This window comes from Manacus vitellinus, unplaced genomic scaffold, assembly GCF_001715985.3.
Source record: "Manacus vitellinus isolate BGI_N305 unplaced genomic scaffold, ASM171598v3 scaffold_4_pilon, whole genome shotgun sequence".
Taxonomy (NCBI): domain Eukaryota; kingdom Metazoa; phylum Chordata; class Aves; order Passeriformes; family Pipridae; genus Manacus; species Manacus vitellinus.
The window spans coordinates 12,365,526-12,385,126 of NW_021940604.1; the positions used below are offsets into that span (position 1 = coordinate 12,365,526).

General features: G+C 36.2%; 1 protein-coding gene across 1 annotated transcript in view; it reads right to left on the reverse strand.

Moving 5' to 3' along the window:
• LOC103757709 (venom phosphodiesterase 1) overlaps positions 1-18,624 on the reverse strand; it is a 36,762-nt gene extending 18,138 nt beyond the window's left edge. The window contains exons 1-11 of the mRNA XM_008923878.2: positions 18,313-18,624; positions 16,476-16,554; positions 13,671-13,793; positions 12,354-12,479; positions 10,442-10,502; positions 8,184-8,281; positions 5,541-5,620; positions 4,861-4,980; positions 3,302-3,411; positions 1,846-1,911; positions 952-1,024 (exon numbers count right to left, since the gene is read on the reverse strand). Of these exons, the coding sequence (XP_008922126.2) occupies positions 952-1,024; positions 1,846-1,911; positions 3,302-3,411; positions 4,861-4,980; positions 5,541-5,620; positions 8,184-8,281; positions 10,442-10,502; positions 12,354-12,479; positions 13,671-13,793; positions 16,476-16,554; positions 18,313-18,429 (1,053 nt within the window). The 5' untranslated portion in view covers positions 18,430-18,624. The remainder of the gene's footprint in view (positions 1-951; positions 1,025-1,845; positions 1,912-3,301; positions 3,412-4,860; positions 4,981-5,540; positions 5,621-8,183; positions 8,282-10,441; positions 10,503-12,353; positions 12,480-13,670; positions 13,794-16,475; positions 16,555-18,312) is intronic.
• Between the last annotated feature and the right edge of the window lie 977 nt (positions 18,625-19,601).

The following is a 19,601-nucleotide window of genomic DNA, read 5'->3' on the forward strand; positions in this document are numbered from 1 at the left end:
ATGTATTATCTGTAAGGCCAGTATAACATCCAAGAAGGCACAGCGCCTTTGTCTCACACATACAGTCCCTTTAAACTTCCTACAAAAAAACACTGACCCCCACTGAAGTAAAAGGAAAGAAATCCAGCACAGCCCATGCTGCAGCCGTTCACAGAGGATGCCTCTTCCTACTTGGCACAGCTGACATATTTCTTCTCTAAGTCCTCCAGTAAGAGTAATACTCAGCTGAGTCTGAGAGCTCCACGTCTGAGCACTTGCACCCTACTTGTTCTCCTAACTGCTGCACTCTTAAATGTCTTGTGTGCCTGGATAATGTGCACATATGCAATTACACATACAATAAGCCCTTTATGTACAAAAAAACCCTGAGTTCCCTTTCCATTTAGGGACCCTAAAACTATCCTACAAAGATTGTTTTTTCTGTCCTTGTTCACTACAACAAGGCCTTTTGCTGAAGACCATTTTCAAATGTATTAAAGAAGGCCATTCCAGGAAGGAGCTGATATCATAAGTCCTAAGATCATTAAAGGCTGAACGTTTTGCCTGCATGCAAGTAGAAGTATAATATTTTGGGGTTACAAATTAAGAAACATTGAAGTACAGTGTTAGGAATAAATAAAAGACAATTCTAAGGATTTGTCTGGTCACATGCTTCCAAGTATCACTTAGCAATATAATTAAAGTTCAGTCTGAACTTAACCATTAATATTATTTCTAATAGTATGATCTTAAATTGTTTTCTGCTAGTCTGTTTGGATACAGCCCTTTTGATTCACACACAGTGTTGGAATCATAACAGTGGGCTCAACCACAAGTAAAAGCTCTTAGTAAAAATTCATAAAACAGTCATGGCAATTTTTAATCTACTATCCAGGTATATAAATTGTTTAAATTCATAGTACATCACCATTTTTAGTGTGATTTAGTCTAAGAAAAGTATAAACTACTTACACCACCACTAACTGGTCCAAATGAATGTCCAGAAGAATCTGGTTCTTCGATATATAAAGTGTAGAAATCAGGCCTCAAGTCAGAAATAAATAAGAATAGCATATTAAGAGGATTTGGAGGCAACATTTGAAAAGAACACTTTTACTTGAAAAATAAATATTAAATGAAACCTGAAAAGTCCATACAGCAAACCTTAAAAGCCCATACAGCAAATATAATCATTCAACTTCCTTTGAGTTTTGTAATTAAACAACACAGGTTATTACCATTTCCAAAACAGTACCTAGTGTCTTCAATGGTATCCAGAAATCACTCTGAAAAAATTCAAGACATCAGACACCAGAAAACAAGCTGTTCCTTTTTGAGATGTAAATGGAACTACCATCTAAAGGATCTCTTCCTGACTGAGCAGTGAGGCTCTAGAGAGCATCTCCTAACTGCACATTAGGATTTTGTATATTATCATATAAAAGATTTCACTTTCTTACATGTCACAAAATTAACACCACAATTGGTACAGATATACAATTTCCCTCTTGAATTGCTTCCTGCAATTACTATCAAATATTTAACCTTTGTTGTGCAATATCTTTCATATGAAATCTTTTATCCATAGACCAGAAACTGAATGTTCCGTGTTTCCTCTAGGCCATGCATCAAGAAAAAGGACACAACAAAAAAATAAAACTTTTACAACAGTTCAACCCATCCAGAAATATGTTCATTTTTTCATCCTTTGTATGTACAGCCTGATCCTGAAAATTAGCTGTTCTTATAGAACAGATTTAAGTTCCGCAAATTATCATTTGAGATGATGATTCATCTACAGAAATTTCAATTGTTAAGCATTAAAACCTTTTAATCTATAGTCTCTTGGACATTACTAAGCATTACCTCTCAGATTTGTTATTATCAAGCCATTTCAATATTCCTGAAATTCTCTGTTCGTATATAACTGAACTGAAAAAAAAAAAAAGTTTATGTTAACAAGACTTTCTGATAAGTGCTTCTAATTCCAAGACACAGAGAAAGTGTCCAGACTCTAGTCATGTATTAAAGTCACAGATTTGGAACTCAAAAATTATGCATTTTAACAAAGGACCAGTCATTAGTTTTATTATTCTCATTTTTGCTTGACTAATGATAAATTAGACACATCCTGATTTTGCAAACACAAACATGTGATGTTGATGGGATTACTCATATATTTATAAATATATGCAAGCAAAAGAAAGAGATTTCAAATTCAGGAAATAAATCTAAAGTACGAGTCAGAATAATTTTTATTCTTTCCAGCATACATAAACCTTAGACTTTCATATTTTAAAAGTAAGTAATATCCCCATCAAAATCTTTGTGAGATCATGCTTTCTCTCCTGTCGTGCACAAGCTTCATGTTACTTACAGTACTCAAGTGTTTTCTGAGTACCAATCCTAAACATCACTGCAAAGCCTGTTATCTATAGAGAATTACAGTTATGTGTTTGCTTTAGATTATCTTTGTAAATGCAAAGAATCAGGGAAATTTCCTGAAATCATCACGAAAATTTAGAAATAATTAACTAATAACAATACCTTCCATAACAAAAAAAACCACAGAACAAACAAACAAAAAAACCCAAACAAAAAAAAAAAAAAAACAACAAAAAAACCCAAACAAACAACCACTACCACCAAATAAAAACCAACAAAAAGCCCACAAAAAACCTATGAATGTAATTGTTACTTCACATGTGGAACCTATGAGTTACCTAAAAAAAAAACATAGAGAACTATGATTCAGCAGCAGAGTGCACATTATTAAACACGCAAGGGAGTTGATCTAGAACTTGTCTTCCTTTAGTAACTTCCCTATCCAGCATCCTCTCTTCAATTACTTTCTGTCTCCCATAGCGTCTTACCATAGCTTCCAAGTTTGTGTTCATTTTGTTAGGTTATAGGTTATCTGAAAGCTTATTCTCAAGTGCAAGTATTTTTAAAGACCTGTATAATATGTGTAGATTTTATGCATGGAAATATGGCAGTCATTGGTGCAGCTTAGCAGTGGCTACTAATCAGTTCCAGGATGCTTTCCTAGTGTTTTGCAGTTGGCTGAAACTTTCAAAACCATCTAGGAGAGCAGAATACACAGTACCCTTTGACTTTCTCATTGTGAATCCCCTGAATTGTTTTGAAAATTTCAACTATTTTTGGTAGTTCCATGGCAAAACCTAGATGATGTGACATGGCATTTATCTGTCAGACTTGTTTAAAAATCCTGTACTTAACTTCCTTCTTTCAACTGCCAAATAGCAATCTGGATTTTTGGAGTAATTTGCAGGAATTTAGTACAAGCCCTATTAAATCTTACCTGTTGAATATGGTGTACAAGTTCGGGTATGTTCCATTAATTTGAACATCAGAGCCTGGCCAAAAGTAAGTGCCTGCTTTCAAATTTTGGTACATTGCTGTCAGCCAGATCTATGAAAAAGATACAAACAAATTATTTTATGTAATTTACATCACTGGAGGACCTCAGATCACTAAAGTAGAAATACATAATTGGATCAGAAATATGTGCTACAAGCATGCATTTTTCTTTTTTCTTTCACACATCACACAGTTGCCTAATGACTACATCTGATTTGAAGTTTGTTTTTTGTGTGCACACTCTGAAGAAAAATTAGTAGCATGGAAGAAACAGTGTTGTCATTTCTTCGATATTGTCAGCAAAGAAAAAATCATACAAGTACTTCCATAATTGGCAATAGGCAATGATCCTTCTTCCTGTGGCAAACGCCAGTGGAACAGATCATGAAGATGGAAGAGTGGTTCAAAGCTGCCTCAGGGATATTCAGACTTGACAGCAGGAAACATTTCTTTTCAGATACAGTGGTCAAACACTGGAACAGGCTTCCTAGAGTGGTGGTTGGTGCCCTATGCCTGTCAGTGTTTAAGAGACATTTGGACAATGTCCTTAACAACATGCTTTAACTTTTGCTCAGCCCTGAACTGGTCAGGCAGTGGACTAGAAGATCATTGTAAGTCCTTTCCAATTGAAATTATTCTATCCTATCCTATTTTATTCTATTCCTATTTTTATTCTAAATATGGTCTAATTATATTATTTGATTATAAGAGAGTATATTTCTATTAATTCTAAAAAGTGCAGCTATGGTTCTGTTACAAACTTGATGGAATCCTTCAAGAATCAATAGCACCAAAATCCATGTATCTGAGTATACTATAAACATGACTACACAGATACACACACACACACACACATATCAATGTATATTAGTAGATGATATTAGTAGATGTACTATATACTGCTTATGTAATTTTTTTTTATTTTTAGTACCATTATTACAGCTTGATATTTCTGCTAAACTAATAATAGTAACCATAGCCATAGGTACAACTGGGGAGTGTTATGAAATGTGCCATATGTTATACATAATTGTTAATTTTTCTGGAAATCAAGCTTTTTGCTATTCCCCTCCTTGCTTTTATATGCCTGAACATTTTAAGTGTTTTTGTAAATTGATATAATTTGGAATTAGATTTTCAGATTTCATTTTGTAGTTAGTTGCCAAAAGACTAACAAAAAAATACCCCAAAATCAAATGATACCAAAAATTTACTGTGGCTCCTTGTGGCAAGAAATCCATTCCAATACTAGTCAAAATATTTAAATCTTTTTTTTTACCAATACCACTTTCAGTGAAAATGTTTTCTCAGAATTAATCTTTTAAGATTCTTTTACTTTCATAAAAAGCAAGCAATTTTGTAGGCAGTCTACAGGTTATTTAGTACTTACTGCAAATATATTGTACAGTTTTGCATTTTATTCCCTTTTTATGTGGTTTTATTGTATGACGCATGAGTCACTCTGGACTTAAGAAAATGCTATAGGAGAAAGAAACCTACTGGTTGCCCTTTCCACCATGAAGGATTGAATTTTTCCGTCCCTGAAAGTGAGAAATGCTCATTCAAGTCTACATCATACATGCTGTTATCAATGATACCATGAGATTCTGGATACAATCCCTGCAAAATGAAAATAAACAAAATAAAATCCTTAGTCTTGAAATCAAATGGAGCCTAAACTATGTTTCAAAGCAATGCTACAGCACTGCAGGTTTTTTTGGACTTTATTATCAGAGAAACAGAACAAACTTTCCTAATTCACACAGATCATCAACTTCCTGCCAATGAATTTAGTGCGTCTGCCAAGTTTCCTTGAATTTCCATAGTTTCTTCCCAGCCCCATTAAAACATGAGGTGCTATAGATTAAGTACCCCATATGTCACATGGCTGTGTATTAGCTGCTAGACTCATCCTAACACATACTGTCATCCATAGACTGTGCCTGCACCCATACTCACCCGTATCCACTTAGACTGACAAAGATCAAGACCAATGGGCTCACAGGCCAGGGTCAGATAGCATACATATATAGCCACATAGATCATGCCTGCCTCAGCATCTCTATCTCTCTTCTATACCTATAGCTTGAGTCCCCACATCCCACAGAAAGACTGGCACCACAAAATCCTTTCTCTGTCATCCAGATAATGAAAAGGAAAAACAGCAAATTCTCACTTACTGTGACAATAGTATAGTGGTTTGGAAAGGTTTTTGTGGGGTAAACAGCTCTCATGTATTTTGAATGTGTGCCACATGTTTCTGCAACAGATCATGGTAGTAATAAAAATTTTTTTATAATTTGTTTAATTGAAAACTAACAGTCTTAAAAACAAACAAACAGACAAACAAACAAAAAATCATCACAGGCAGCTGCTGTAGTAATAGATGGAGAAATGTGACCTCAAAATAAGATGCCTGCATTCCTGGCGTCTCCTTGTGAGCTAAGCCTACTGTCCCATTGTACTCAGTGGACCTGGATGTTTAATTCAGCTGCCTACATCCTACAGGCCTAGGGTTGTTTGAAAAGTCTTTTATGATCCTGCCTGGCCTTAGATGCTGCTCCTACATCCTGTCTGCCAACCCAAATAAGTTTCTCAGATACTTCTGAGGTCCAAAATATCCTAGACATACATCTTTATGCAATGAGATTGAAGCCTGACATCAGACCAAGCAAGATATTCTGCAGAGCTGATTGGTGACCAGTAGGGAAGGACCAGTTGTTTAAGCACTGGAGCTGAGTGCCTTTTCCGGATATCCTCTAATGTCCAAGGCATCTGAATGAAAGTTGGCAGATCTGTGTTCCTCTGACATGGTTGCTGAAGGCCATGGCACTCTGAAGAACACTAAATACATAGGTTAAGGCAAGAATTTGTCCTGTGGTACCCTTTGTCTGTCGGTTGAGCTGCCTTATTCTCTAGGCTCTTGCACTGCACTGTACAGACTGTACTAACCATGAAGGCACTGACTTCAATGAGCATTTCAACATCTCACATGCAGACACCTCCAAGAATATGTCCAAATGTAGACATATGTAGACATGTAGGTGTCCTGCTATGTAGCAAATCCCACGCCAGGTGTCCTACCTGTATTTCCAAACGTTGCATTATTTTTCATGAATCCAAGGTATGTAGCACCTGAGCATCTCTAATGTCTAAATCCACTGTAGTATCCAACTTATTTAACCACAAAAGAAAGATGTGAAGACTGGAAGATGTCTTAATGCCATTTTTAAATCTAACTCTTAACTATATTAAGCTGTAGCCAGATGATTATTTCATTCATACTCAAATAATTTACTCTTTGATGTACAGAATTTCAGTCAAAGAATGGAAGCTGATTTCAACTAAACAATGCAAATAATGAAAGTCTGAAAGTTTTCAACAAAACTGTGCCAGTAGGTACTAAAAAAAAAGGCTTTAAGAGTGTTTGAAGAAGGGCTGAATAATTGACAAATACATGAGAAAATCAGCATAATTTTTTATGGATTTCTCTTGAACAGTAAAGAGGATATATTCATAGTGTACATATTTTGTAATAACTAGCTTGAAAGCTCTATGGAAAGTTCTAGGTTAATGGAGTTAATAAAAAGAAAATATTTTATGCTACAAATCAACATTACATTTTCTCTTTTGCAAAGAAAGAAATTTCCATTTCCTGTAGATTTATGAGAAATATAAGCATGAATGTCCATAAGTAATTGACCACAAAGATAAGTAATGCTGAATAATATCTGTTCTTTTTTGAAAGTATTTTTTGGAAACATACTCATTGCATCGTATTCGTTCCTTTTGTCAGTTTGGAATTTCCTTTTCACCTGTTTCAAAAGACCGGAACTGAGCACTACTTCAGTGTGCATGATTTCTTCAATGATTCAGGTTCCTTCAAGTCAGAACAACATCAAAGAATAAACCATTTGCACAAGAAGTCAGGTTTGCACATTGCTTCAAGCTCAGGTTTCTGGATACTGTCATTATCCACAAAGAAGATTGTTAACTATTTAGTAAAATTTAGTACTTTGTAACATTCAGGTGAAGTTTTCAAATGAGCACTATAGAAATGTAAATGACATATTCAGAAGAGATACAAATACTGTCAATTTAGAATATTACTGCTGAGAAGAAATGAATAAATATGGAGACATTTTGTCCATGTACAAAGTGTCTTGAGAGCTCTATAAAGTGAGGAAATTTTAACCAAGTGTACCCCTTAGAGCACAAGCTGAAGAACTTCAACTTACTCTTCCTCCCAGTATTGAGTAATACTGGAAAATAGCTACTTGAGCCTTACTGCAATAATATCAAGATATTAAATTATACCAATATTTAGTCTATATTTCATTTAAGTCTAATATAATCATATTCAGTCAGACTTTTAAACATGGAGCTTCTCTTTAACATCTTAAAATATCTGACTTGAAAAAATAAATCTTTGAGGAAAATTTCCCAATAATCCAATGCATTTTCTCTTAGTATTATACTTTAATGTTGATCTCCTTAACAGTTATTCAACTGGTTTTCAATGCAGAACAGAGAATGCAGGAAATTCTTCCCCATAATTTTTTCTCAGTGTTAAACAACTTATTTAATAAAAAGGTGCTGACCAGTACTAAAGGCCTTGTTAAAAAAAAGTCATATTTGCTCTGCAGTCAAATATAAGAATTAATGTAGAATATATAATAATGAAAATATACAACAGATGAGGGAAACCTGATTTCTGATTTTTTTATTGCTGAGCAACACATATGCATGACAGGAGCAAAAGGGACTGGAGAGGTTGCATGCAGATTTTAAAGAATGTAGTCAAAGCACTCTTGGTAACTTACTGAGTTTTTCAATATTTGGCAGCAAAGAACTCCAAGTTTGCAAGTATTCTGCTCTAAACCCATCCATTGAGAAAAGGATAAGTGGTGGCAGATCAAAACTACAAGAAAATAGGAGTTTATCATGATAAAGAAGTTTGGAGTGTTGGTTACTTTTTAAGTCTGGAAAAAGAAACTGGGTTTTGTTAACATTTTAATCAAAGATATTTAATTACAAGTACGAATAAACAGAAATTCTGCAGACTAGCATCCAAATACGAACCCAGATTAAAGAACAGCCAAAGTACATATGTACATAGAAATGGGATAAATTCTGTCTCCTGAGTCTTAATGCATTTTAAAAAATCTTTCAGGGCAGCAACACAAGGACTGCAAAAGTACAGCAGTCTCCCAGCAAGCAGTTATGGTCAATTAGCCTCAGTGCTGAGAAATGTCATGTATTTGCAATGTCAGGTTTGGCTAACCCCTTACCTTACCACATTTCCTTTATGAAGACATCACTAAGCAGCCCGTGCTCTTTGTGGATTATATCTTTCAAGTTTCCCAACTCTCATGGAGCTGGAGAACACTTCTTTGCCTCCAGGCCCCTGACAAACTAAACTTAAAGCTACAAAAGAAAAGCAGCAGCTGCTAATGGGCTTAGGGTAAGATTTTAGGTAAAGAAACAAGGATAACAGACTCAGATCTGAATTCACACTGTAAGTACAATAAAACAGACACAAACTGCAGCTGATTTCTAGAACAATATTTAAATACTTATTATAAAAATTCAAACTAGGAGGTGAAATAAACTTCCAAGTTATTAAGGATGCTTTCTTTTAACCAATGTAAAAGGACTACTAAAGAAAAATGGTTAGAAAAGTGGAAAAAAGTGGTTATGAAGTGCTGGTGCTATAGCACCTCTTTTCTTAATATCGAGTGACAAAATCAGTAAGATAAGTCATCTAATTCTGCAAACTCTGTCTTTATTTTAACATCATTATATATTCTGCAGTCTCCTCAGAAACATATAAAGAAACATAAAAATTATGACCAGGTAGTAAATGTAGTTTTGTAAAAATGTAGTTTGAAGCAGGCTTCACTACCCATAGTATCTTTAAAAAGAATTTAAATCCCTATTTGTAATTTATAGGAATGGTTCATTAAATAAGTCTGGAAAATATTAGAAGATAAAATTATTGATAAAATGCAGTTACTGATAACTGACTCCAAACCAGTTTTTTGAGTAATACTTTGAGTCATAACTATTAAAAAAAAGTTACATATTGACATCAGGCAGTAATCACTACCCTAGTTTGTTTTTCACTCACAGTGGTCTTTCCAAAAGAGAGAACTACACTGGCATCAATAGTTTGCATAAATACAGTTTGTATAAAACAGCTTCCTGATTTGAATCTGAAATTAAAGGGAGCTTTATATCATAATGGTGTAAAGAAATCCTCCTCTCCTAGTTTCTAAGCTTTAGCCTATGAAACTGTGTTAACTCAGCAAGTTATTTGTTAACCTAAAAAGTATATTTTTATACCTATGTCGGGAGGTGCATGCAGGAACCCATGAAGAAGCCACAATACTAATGGTCTTACTGCTATAATTAAACTAAATTGGCAGTAAAATACAATAATGGATAACATCACAAATACCATAACTGAACCAGAAATTTAGTCATTTTTCTTTGAGGACAACTTTAAAATTATGTTTCTGTCTATACTCTACCTATGACTCTGCAACACAGCAAAAATAGCAAAATTGTTTTAGCATTTCTAGATATAAAGCTACTTTCATAGTTTTCTTTTTCACACACCTTTCTTCCCACAAATAATTGAAGCAAAAAAAACCCAAAACAACCCTGCTTCTTAAAGAATTGCAATCACAGAGTCTAACACTTATTACTGATTGCATAAGGTGATTTATCTGAATTGCCACAGATATGATACAGTAACATAAATGGACTATGAACAATTTGTGATAAATGAACCTTGAGATAAGTCTAATAATTTTTCCAGGTGTTTGCAGACTGACTTTTAATCTGGATTTGAACTCCTGTACTCTGCTCTAAACTGTAAATGATCAATGAATGTACAACAAAATGACAAAGGTTTTAGAAAGAAAAAGCATTCCTAGCCACAACCACTTCTGTAGAATATTCCTGAGAGCAGGAACCTTACTCTCAGTAAATATGAAAATCTGCTTCAGAACACTGCAGTATTTCTGACCATCACAAGGATTTTATTTGCTCAGAAGACAAAATTTTTTTATCCTACCCAGCTGGACACTGAGGAGTTTCAAGGGACACACATGGTTCTTCTGCCCAAGATATTTCACCTAAAAGAAAAAGAAAATACTGAGTTAGCATTGAAAAAAACAAACCACACCAAAAGAACAAAGAATTTTCCTGAATGATCTTTTTACAGCACTTCCTGGAATTTTTTCTGCTTTGATACAGAAATGTAGTGCTAAAGATACCTTTGGAAATCAACTTATTAAGCCCTCAAATCCTGGAAGGGTTAATTACTTATAATTATAAAAACAAAACACATATACTACAGAGTGAAGCAAACAAACAAAATGGAGAAGAAAGCACTATGAAAGCTTAGTTTAGTTTTTTTCTGATTTTAAATGAAAAATATTTAAACTGTATCTTGTCCACACTGGATTACTGCATTTTTCTTTTGCAGATACCACTTACACACTTAGAGATGATTGCTAGGGTTCCCTTTAGCATTCTTTTTCTTTCTGTATGTCGTGGTTTAACCCTAGTTGGAAGCTAAGCCCCAATTTGGCCAAAATCAGCACACTGTAAAGCACCCAAATTCCTTCAATCTTTCCTTGTTGACCACGGCTTTCAAATTTCAAGTAATTCTTTCTGTTCTCCTATGAACATTTTCCATGTACTTCACATCTATACTCTTGAACTTTGCCCATCTCTTTGCAAGAAATAAGGGAGGTCCACAAGATATGAAAAAAATAAAACATCTTAAAAGGAAAGATTATGAAGAAAATAGAAGAAGCAATGTCTGTTGAAGTTCTCAGTTCACCACAGAAAGCTGGTAATTTCTTTCTTGGTTAGCAGCCAATGGTAGGGATGTACAGTAAACTTAAGTACATCAGCTCAATCAATTTAGCACCTACTCACACACTTGACTGTGTTTAGCTTCAGTTTGTGTTTAGATAACAAATATAATTTGGCTGGGTTGCCTTAAATCTCTGCCACTTCACAATATAACGGAATTCTGATAACAGATACCATGTCATCAGTATACTCCTCAGATACGGTTCCTGTAATCGAAATATACCAGTGCCATCCTTTATGTGTTTAGCTAGAACCTGTATGAAACAATTTGTCGCTGATAATGTCAGAACGGCCAAAGCAACACAGATATCAGACATAGTCCAGGTGTAAGGTGATCAGGAAGCTGTTTATTGCTCTCAAGTGTTTCTTTTATACTCTTTGTATGCTATCGTGCCACAACACAACTGGTCAAGAGTCTCAAGCATAAAAAACTGTAGACACTGCACACACTCTTATTGGTGACACTGAAGACACTGTCCATGCTGTGACATACTATTGGTGACACTATACACATTTTGATTGGTGACCTTTGGTCTGGGCTGCATTACGTTTGTTCCGTCTGGCATTACAGTAAATATTTCCTAAAAGTTGTTTAAATTCCTCATCACTAATTGCCAGGCTGCTGACAGGTTCTCTGTCAGCATGAACTTATTCAGAAATAAGTAAAACATAAGAAATACAATCTGAAAGTAGAGTTCTAAAAAAACGGATGGGAAATTTTAAATTAGGGATGATTACTACAATATGTACCTTGGATTGCATGAAGTTTGAAGCAGAAAAATGTCTCCATCTGTTCTTGGAAAAAAAATTTTAAAAAAGAAAAAGAAAACAACCCAAAGTCCCCACACTTGGTATACTTCTACAATATTCAAATCATTCTGTCTTTTTATGAATGACACACATTCACATGGTGCTCGAGAAACTGTTTTTCACAGTTAAAAATACCAAAAGCTTTATCTCAAAATACCTTAATTTTCCAAAATGTCACTGTCAGACTCTAGTCTTGAGGAAAAAATGCATTTACATTTATATTTTCCATGTTTGCCCATCTATCTATTTCATGGGATAATTTATAATGAAAATTTTTTTGCATTTTGATTTACCTTTGCAAACGCTGTTGTAATTTACACAGCAGTCTTTTTTCTGCAAGCAATCATCAGAACAAGAACAGTAGCTTCCAGCTATCCTTGTCTCACCACAACGGAAATTAGTGCACCTCCAAGATCGAGCTGAAAATAGGAAGAAAAATATTATGGTTCAGGTCCCAGAACCTTATGTAAACTCCTTTGTGTGGAAATCCCCCAGACAGGTAAAGAAAAAAAATTACAATTTGCATATACTGCTTGAGTAGCTTTACAAGTTTTCTTTGAAAGGAGAACTCAACATTACACTTAACACATAAAGCCTATTTCTTTGGCCATTGAATTCTGTAATAGAGTTACAGAATAATTATTTTACAAAGGTGTCCCCAAAGTCATCTTCCTCAATGCCTTTCATCTTTCCAGGAAGATCTCAACCACTTCATATTCTCCTACAGAGAAGAAAGAGAAGGAAACTGATCTTTTTCCAGCTCTTGCACATGATTCCTGGCAGAGTGGAAAAAGGGAAGTAAGGGCTGAAGCCCGTAGAAAAAGTAATAAAGATGAAGAAATATCTGACCAGCTGCTGGGAAAGCAGAGCCAGTAACTGGAGAGGAGCCTCGTCTTGATGCAGAGCTGGGCTGGTCCCCTGCAAGATAAATGGACTCCTCCAATCCCAGGCCCTCACCAAGGTCTGCATGAGGCTGGAGAGCATAACTGACCAGGAAACACTCAATCATTTTCAAAAGCACAAATCGTTTCAAGGGTTGTGTTTAAAGATAATGTATGTTTTCTGCTCATGCTCATCTACAGCTTTATATGTGCCAGGAAATATGCACAACAAATGCTTTGTTTATCCATAGGGGACAAAAATACAGGAATCTGATTTGAGAAAGACACGAGAAGATTTTGTGTCCTGTCAGGTCACCAAGTTATGGCCTTCTAGCAATATGACTGCAGAGGTAGCTTGACACTGCCACATCCACCTGAACATGAGGAAGAACTTTATGTGAGGCTGACAGAGCACTGGAACAGGTTGCCCAAAGAGGTTGTGGAATTTCCTTTCCTAGAGACATTCACAAGCCATCTGGACACAATTCTCAGCAGTGTGCTCTAGGGGACCTGGCTTGAGCAGGGAGGTTGGACTAGATGACCTCCAGTGGTCTTTTCCAACATAAACCATTATGTTATTTTGTGATTCTATCTCCTGAGGGAATATGACATAACTTCTGTAATAACTGCATAAATACAAGAATTACCCTTTTCCTATTACAGTCACATGAAAAAAACAAACTCAAAAGAAAATGGACACCAGTGAGCACTCCTTGTAGGGGAACATACTTGGCTCCACGCAGGTGTCGTCATAGTCCCAGCAGCAGTCCCGACGCTCCTTGCAGCCACTGTCACACTGGCAGCCAGGCACGTCTTTCCTGCGTGGGTCATGGCACTTGTGTCTGCAGCTGACTATAAGGAGAAGGCAGCAAAACTGAGTGTTCGGATAACCCTGTCCCAGGTAGGTCGATTAAATGGGTCATGGACATAGGCTGCGAGGAGAAACGTGCTGAATAATTTCCCGAACCCAATTCCCAAGTCAATTTCCAATGCAGTCACTAGCACACAAGCCAACGAGGCAAAATGGAAGCAGTAGAAATTCCTCTGGGTGCTGAAGGTCCCGACAGCTGTTAGGACCATGCTGGCCCACAGCCTGTGGCAGGGCTGCTTCTGCAACAAGTCTCTCTAGGAGCAGTGGCACAGGAGGCAATGCCTGGGTGTTCCACACTCCCAGCATGAGCAGGGGGAGACTGGCATCTCCCTTGCTCGTTTCTGGGTCTGAGACAAAACAGCAAGAGTGAGTCCCACATTGGATGTTCCCTAATACACCTGCCAAGAAGCTTCATGGGATGGGGGCTCCCTCAGGGCTGGGCATCCAGAGCCATGAGGGCTCCCCAGGGGCAGCTGGGCAGGGACCAGCAGCCAGAGCCATAGCCAGGACAGGGCACCTGGGGGACACCAGGGCAAAGGTCCAAACATCACCTGCAGGTCCACACTAGCGTCCACATGGAAAAACCTTGTGTCCACATTCTCTGTACTGCAGAAATACTGTTTGAACCATGCTGAGCACCTGCATTTCCAGTTTTCTTCTCTACTCACAGTGTTAGACAGGGATAGGTATAAGTAACTACTCCAGTTTGCCAGTACAATTCTAACTCCCAGAAGGTTTGTGCTTTTGCAGGGTGCACTGCCTACAAAATTTGGGGGTTCATAGCCACTGTGTAGAAACCACGCAGAGCTAAAAAGACTTTTTTCAAGCTAGACAGCTTGTTTCACATGTAGAAAGTTCTCATGTTGTACCTTGCACTTGAAGTGCTTAAATCAACAACTACTGTTCAACACAAGAAAGCCTTGCAAATAACTACAATAATAATAAACAATATATGTAATGGTCATAAATGGACATGTCAAAAGTAGGGATGGTAAGAAGTAATTGACAGTTAAGTGTGTTATGACTGGAGTCTGTTCTGTCAAGAAGGAGTTAGAATTTTTCACAAATATACATAAGTATATGCTGTGCTTTTTTGGCTAAACTTTAGAGTACTTAATTTCATTTTTTCTCTATCCTGTGGCTTTAGAACAACATAGAGTTGTTCAGGTGGTCTACGTGATTTAAAATGATACAGAATCATGAGTCTGAGTCAGAAAAAAATAAATACAAAAATATGAACCTTTTCCTCTGTCTGTAACACCTCTTATAATTTTCAGACCATGTTTCTAATTCTTCACAATATTTACACAACTGTGCAAGGTCAGGAATTTAGTACTTCATTAACTTTTATTTGATATAGTCAAAACTATTACAGGAGCTATAAGGCAATTAACCTTGAGTATATGAAAACAATTTTATTATCACCATACACAATCTCTGTGCTAATTTTTAAACATAGAGAATGACAGATAATCCTGATTCCTTTCTAGGCCCATTCTCCCAAGATCACAATCCCCCAGCACCCACCTCGACTGTCACTCCTTTTGTTCCTTAACTGCAACACTCTTTCCCACTGCACTCATAGCAAATGCAGCTGCACAAAGGTGCATGATGCTCAGGGCTGAGGTTGCACCTCCCAGTCTGCACTGCAATACCATGGGTTGCTAATTCATCTTTCCCAAGTAAGTCTGGTTATGAAAATTGCAAATAAAGTTAGTCAGTCCCTACTTAGGGTTGCTCTATAACACCTGCATACAGAGGCACCAAAATCATAACATGCTGATTTGGTGCCATTACTTACTTCAGTTATGAGCAAGTTCTTCAAGTAAATATCAGTGAAGACTCAACCAGCAAGTGTCTACACATTTTACACAGAAAGTTGTTATACAACACACGCATCATCAATAAAGAATTACAGTTCTATTTCACCTTATTTGCTAGGCCTATAGCATTGAAAGACTTCAGAAGGAGCTAAGACTTGATAAACTACCAGGTAAACAACTACAACATGTGTTGGTTAGGAATGAGAAACAGACTGTGCTTCCTTGAACTCCTCCAATGTGAGATTACTGTTGTTCTGATTCTAAAGAAAGTGTTTTATTTAATTCACTGTGTGCTGTGTTTGTTTGTTCTCATCCAGCTCATCAAAACACTACTTTGTTTTTCTAACTAAAAAATAACATTTAATCAATTCAAACCATTATGCCCTTTTTACCATAGCTTTACAGAAATTTAAGTTTTTAGAGAAAATTGGTGATCAGTATAAGCATCAACCACCTGCAGTAATATACTCAAAGTATGAGTCCTGAAGATGGTCCAATAATATTTCTTCTACAAAATATTGGAAGACATCATATGTAATAAGACAATGCATATCTCGAATTTCCCAAAAGTATCAATGTAATAAAACTTTCAAATCTGTTGTGAACTAGGTTTCACATTTCTGGAAAGATCAGCAAGGCACTCGGAGGTTTAGAATAGGTTTTTCAAGTATAGACTGTGAGTGTTCACAGTCCAACTTGAAAAATGCAAGAGCTTTATTTTCACAGGTGGTGAGTTTCCACAGATCATTTACATTACACTATAAAAGAACCTTTGCTGAATGCCTTTACCAGATCCAGCTTCATTGGTAACTATGCTGAAAGTATCATAAACACACATACCTTGCTCCTGGTTACCACGGTTCAGTCCTAGTCCTAAACCTAGTCCCAGGGATACAGCCACCAAAGCACACAGCAGAACCTGTTTCATAGACACAGGAAAACCAAAGTTCACAACTGTGATAAACTCTTAAGTTTATTAGAAATTACCTGTATGATTAATATTTCTATGAACATGTGATTTCTTTTGAACTTATCCCTTCTCTGAACTTGTCAATCAAAAAATTGGAGACATTCTGAGCCTGAAGACAAGAGAAGCACAAGAATTCAGTTCACCTTGTGAACTGTTTACAAGTCAAGGCCTTTTAACCTGTGGCTAGTCCCGTGTTGTAACTGGGGAGATTACATTTGTAATTGAAATTAATAATAAATAATACCCTAACTAGATGATACTAAATTGAAAGTACAGCTATTACAGCAGCAAGTAATTCAACTGCTACAAGTAATTAGACAGCTGAAGTTAATCCCCAAAACTTGTATTTGGTACACAGAGAAGATGCTGCATTTATTATAACATTTACACAAAGACCCTTGATTTTGGGACATTAATTCTTAAGGTGAAATAGCATTAATAGCACCTATTCAAATCTTCAAGATTTCCACAGCTAACTTCTATGTATAAATTCAAGATTACACCTACTTATGGATAGAAAAGTTGTTCCTAATGCATATGCTCTGTTCTCTGGAGGATTTATTAGGCAATGTGATTACTGTTAGTGAGCATACAATTCTCTGCCTAAGCTTTCAGAAAAAAGTTGCCAAGGAAGTACTTCATGCATATAGTTTATCAAAAACATAGATAAACAGTGTAGAATATTAACAGTTTACACCTCCAGTATTTAGATTTTGGGTTTCGTGTAGGTAGGCATTTGAAAACTAGTGCATGAATATACACTTTACTCTTCTAAGTAGCACTTTAAAGCATAATTTACCTTCCTTCACAGTCACGCATTTTTCCTACATTGTTTCTCATGATTCATTGCTTTTTACTGGAGACTTAAGGAAAAAAAGTCATATTTTTCTTCCTTATTTTTTTTCACAATTTCCAATATTTGCCTAATGTTTTATGCAATCCTTGAGCAATGCAGCATTAAATAGGAAATCGTATCATATGAAATTGTTCTGATGACATAGAGCTGAAAAATGTAGTAGCTTGATTCTCTTTTTTCATTGGGCTGTTTTCAAAATTAAGTCTTGAGTCTTTCTAATATATATATATATATATAATGTTTGTTTCTTGTGTGGTCACAAACAGAAGCTACAACAAAAGGTTTTAAAACCATAACAAAACACATTATTATTTATAAGGCAGCTGCATGACTCTTAAAACCTTGGGAAAGAGGGAAAGTTGACACCATATTTGAGATGTGGGACTGACAATACTGAACGAAATGGTTAATTAGGCTTTTCCCATGCCTTGCTTTCTGAGTGTTTTTTGCCAACGTGTTGCCTACATGACCTGTTTTGCTAACGACAAATCGAAAGACAAAAAAAGTAAGCAAAAGGAACTGCGGCTGTTTTGGCCACAAACGCATCTGTCTTAACTGAATGTCTAAAAATATTGAAGCAATGTCTTTGCTGAGCAATAAAGCTGTCAGGTTAACGAGGTAAAACAAAAACTGACGGAAAAAAAAAGATAAATTGCTTGATAGGTATCAGAAGAACTTCAGAAATTTGCCAGTGAAGCTAGTGCAGTCATGCAGTAAAATTTTAACCACGGATTATCAAGTTACCCTGAATGATTATATTAATAGAATTAAACTTCTAAAAATCCTGCAGATTTGAGAATTGTTACACTAGCAGCACTGAAGAGCAGCACCGAAGAGCAGCACCTACTTACCGCACAGATGACTTTGTATTTCAGGACGCTTTTTTTCTTCACGTACTCTGTTGTTTTTAAAGATACTTCCTCCAAAGATCCTCTGTAATCCCTGGTGATATCATGCTCAAGCTCCATTTTGCCGAGATCTGCCCCTCAGCTGGGTGTCTTCTGTCTTCCCCAGCTGGGTTAGCTGCGAGTGAGGTGGTACTCCTGCTTCAAGAGTTCTTAGTACTTTGCTGCTAAGTTTTTTTTATGAGATCTTAGCTTTTGCATCAAGTGTCAGTTTTGCAGAAAGCCAAAGTAAGCAGCAAAACGACTCTGAAAGGTCAAAGGCTGAAAAGAATTATCTGTGTTCAGAGAACTCTTCAAGATAAGAATGGTACTGGGTAAACTCTTAAACGGAGATTAGGAGTTGCTAAGCGATAAAATGCAAACTCAAGTACTCAGCTATTTGGTTAAAATTCCAGAGAATTGTTATCTTTAAAGAACGTGTTGAATATACGAAACCAACATGAAAGGAGACAGTTTCTTACTTCGTGTTCTGTGTCACGCCTATGTTTTCAGATCCCTTCCCTTATTTAGCACCAGGGGATTCCTCCCGTTTAGTTTCAATCCATCTTTGTCTCACTCTTCTTTCAGCTTCTTATATGGGGTTTCTTTCAGTAGCTGTGGAGGTACTGACTAAAAATGAATGGTATACAGCCAAATCAAAGCCAATAAAAAAAAATAAAAAGTTTTGTGTAATCTATTTGTTTTTCAACTTGCTGGTTAACGGAAGGATTGGTTGTTATGAAAATGTACCTTTATAGTGTACTAGGGCTACACATATGTAACTATTCAGATGTTGATCTAATTCTAAAGTTGAGCACCACATGAACTGCAACTTTTAAGTAAATTTATAATTACAAAAAAAAAAAAAAGAAATCCAAAACATGATACTATGCAAGCTGGTATGAAGAAAATTAACTCCATTGCAGCCCAAACCAGTACAATCTCTACTACATATTCTATATAATTTGCGTAATGCTCAAGTCCTACATTATCCAGTTCATCCCCATTAATATTAATCACACACATGCACGCCATGTCCTTTAATTTGTAGACAGATATCACTTCTTTACTCTATGGTCCACCCCCATAAAATGTCTATAAAATGCCCATTGAGTTCCCTCCTTCCATGACTGGGGTTCCAGCTGTTATGGTGATTGCTCAGAACAGGAGAGGTAGTGTGTTATGTGGAGCTACTGGTTGCCAAAACCTGTTCAAGTTGGGTTACACTTGCAGGTATTCTCGTGAGCCTTGCCCTC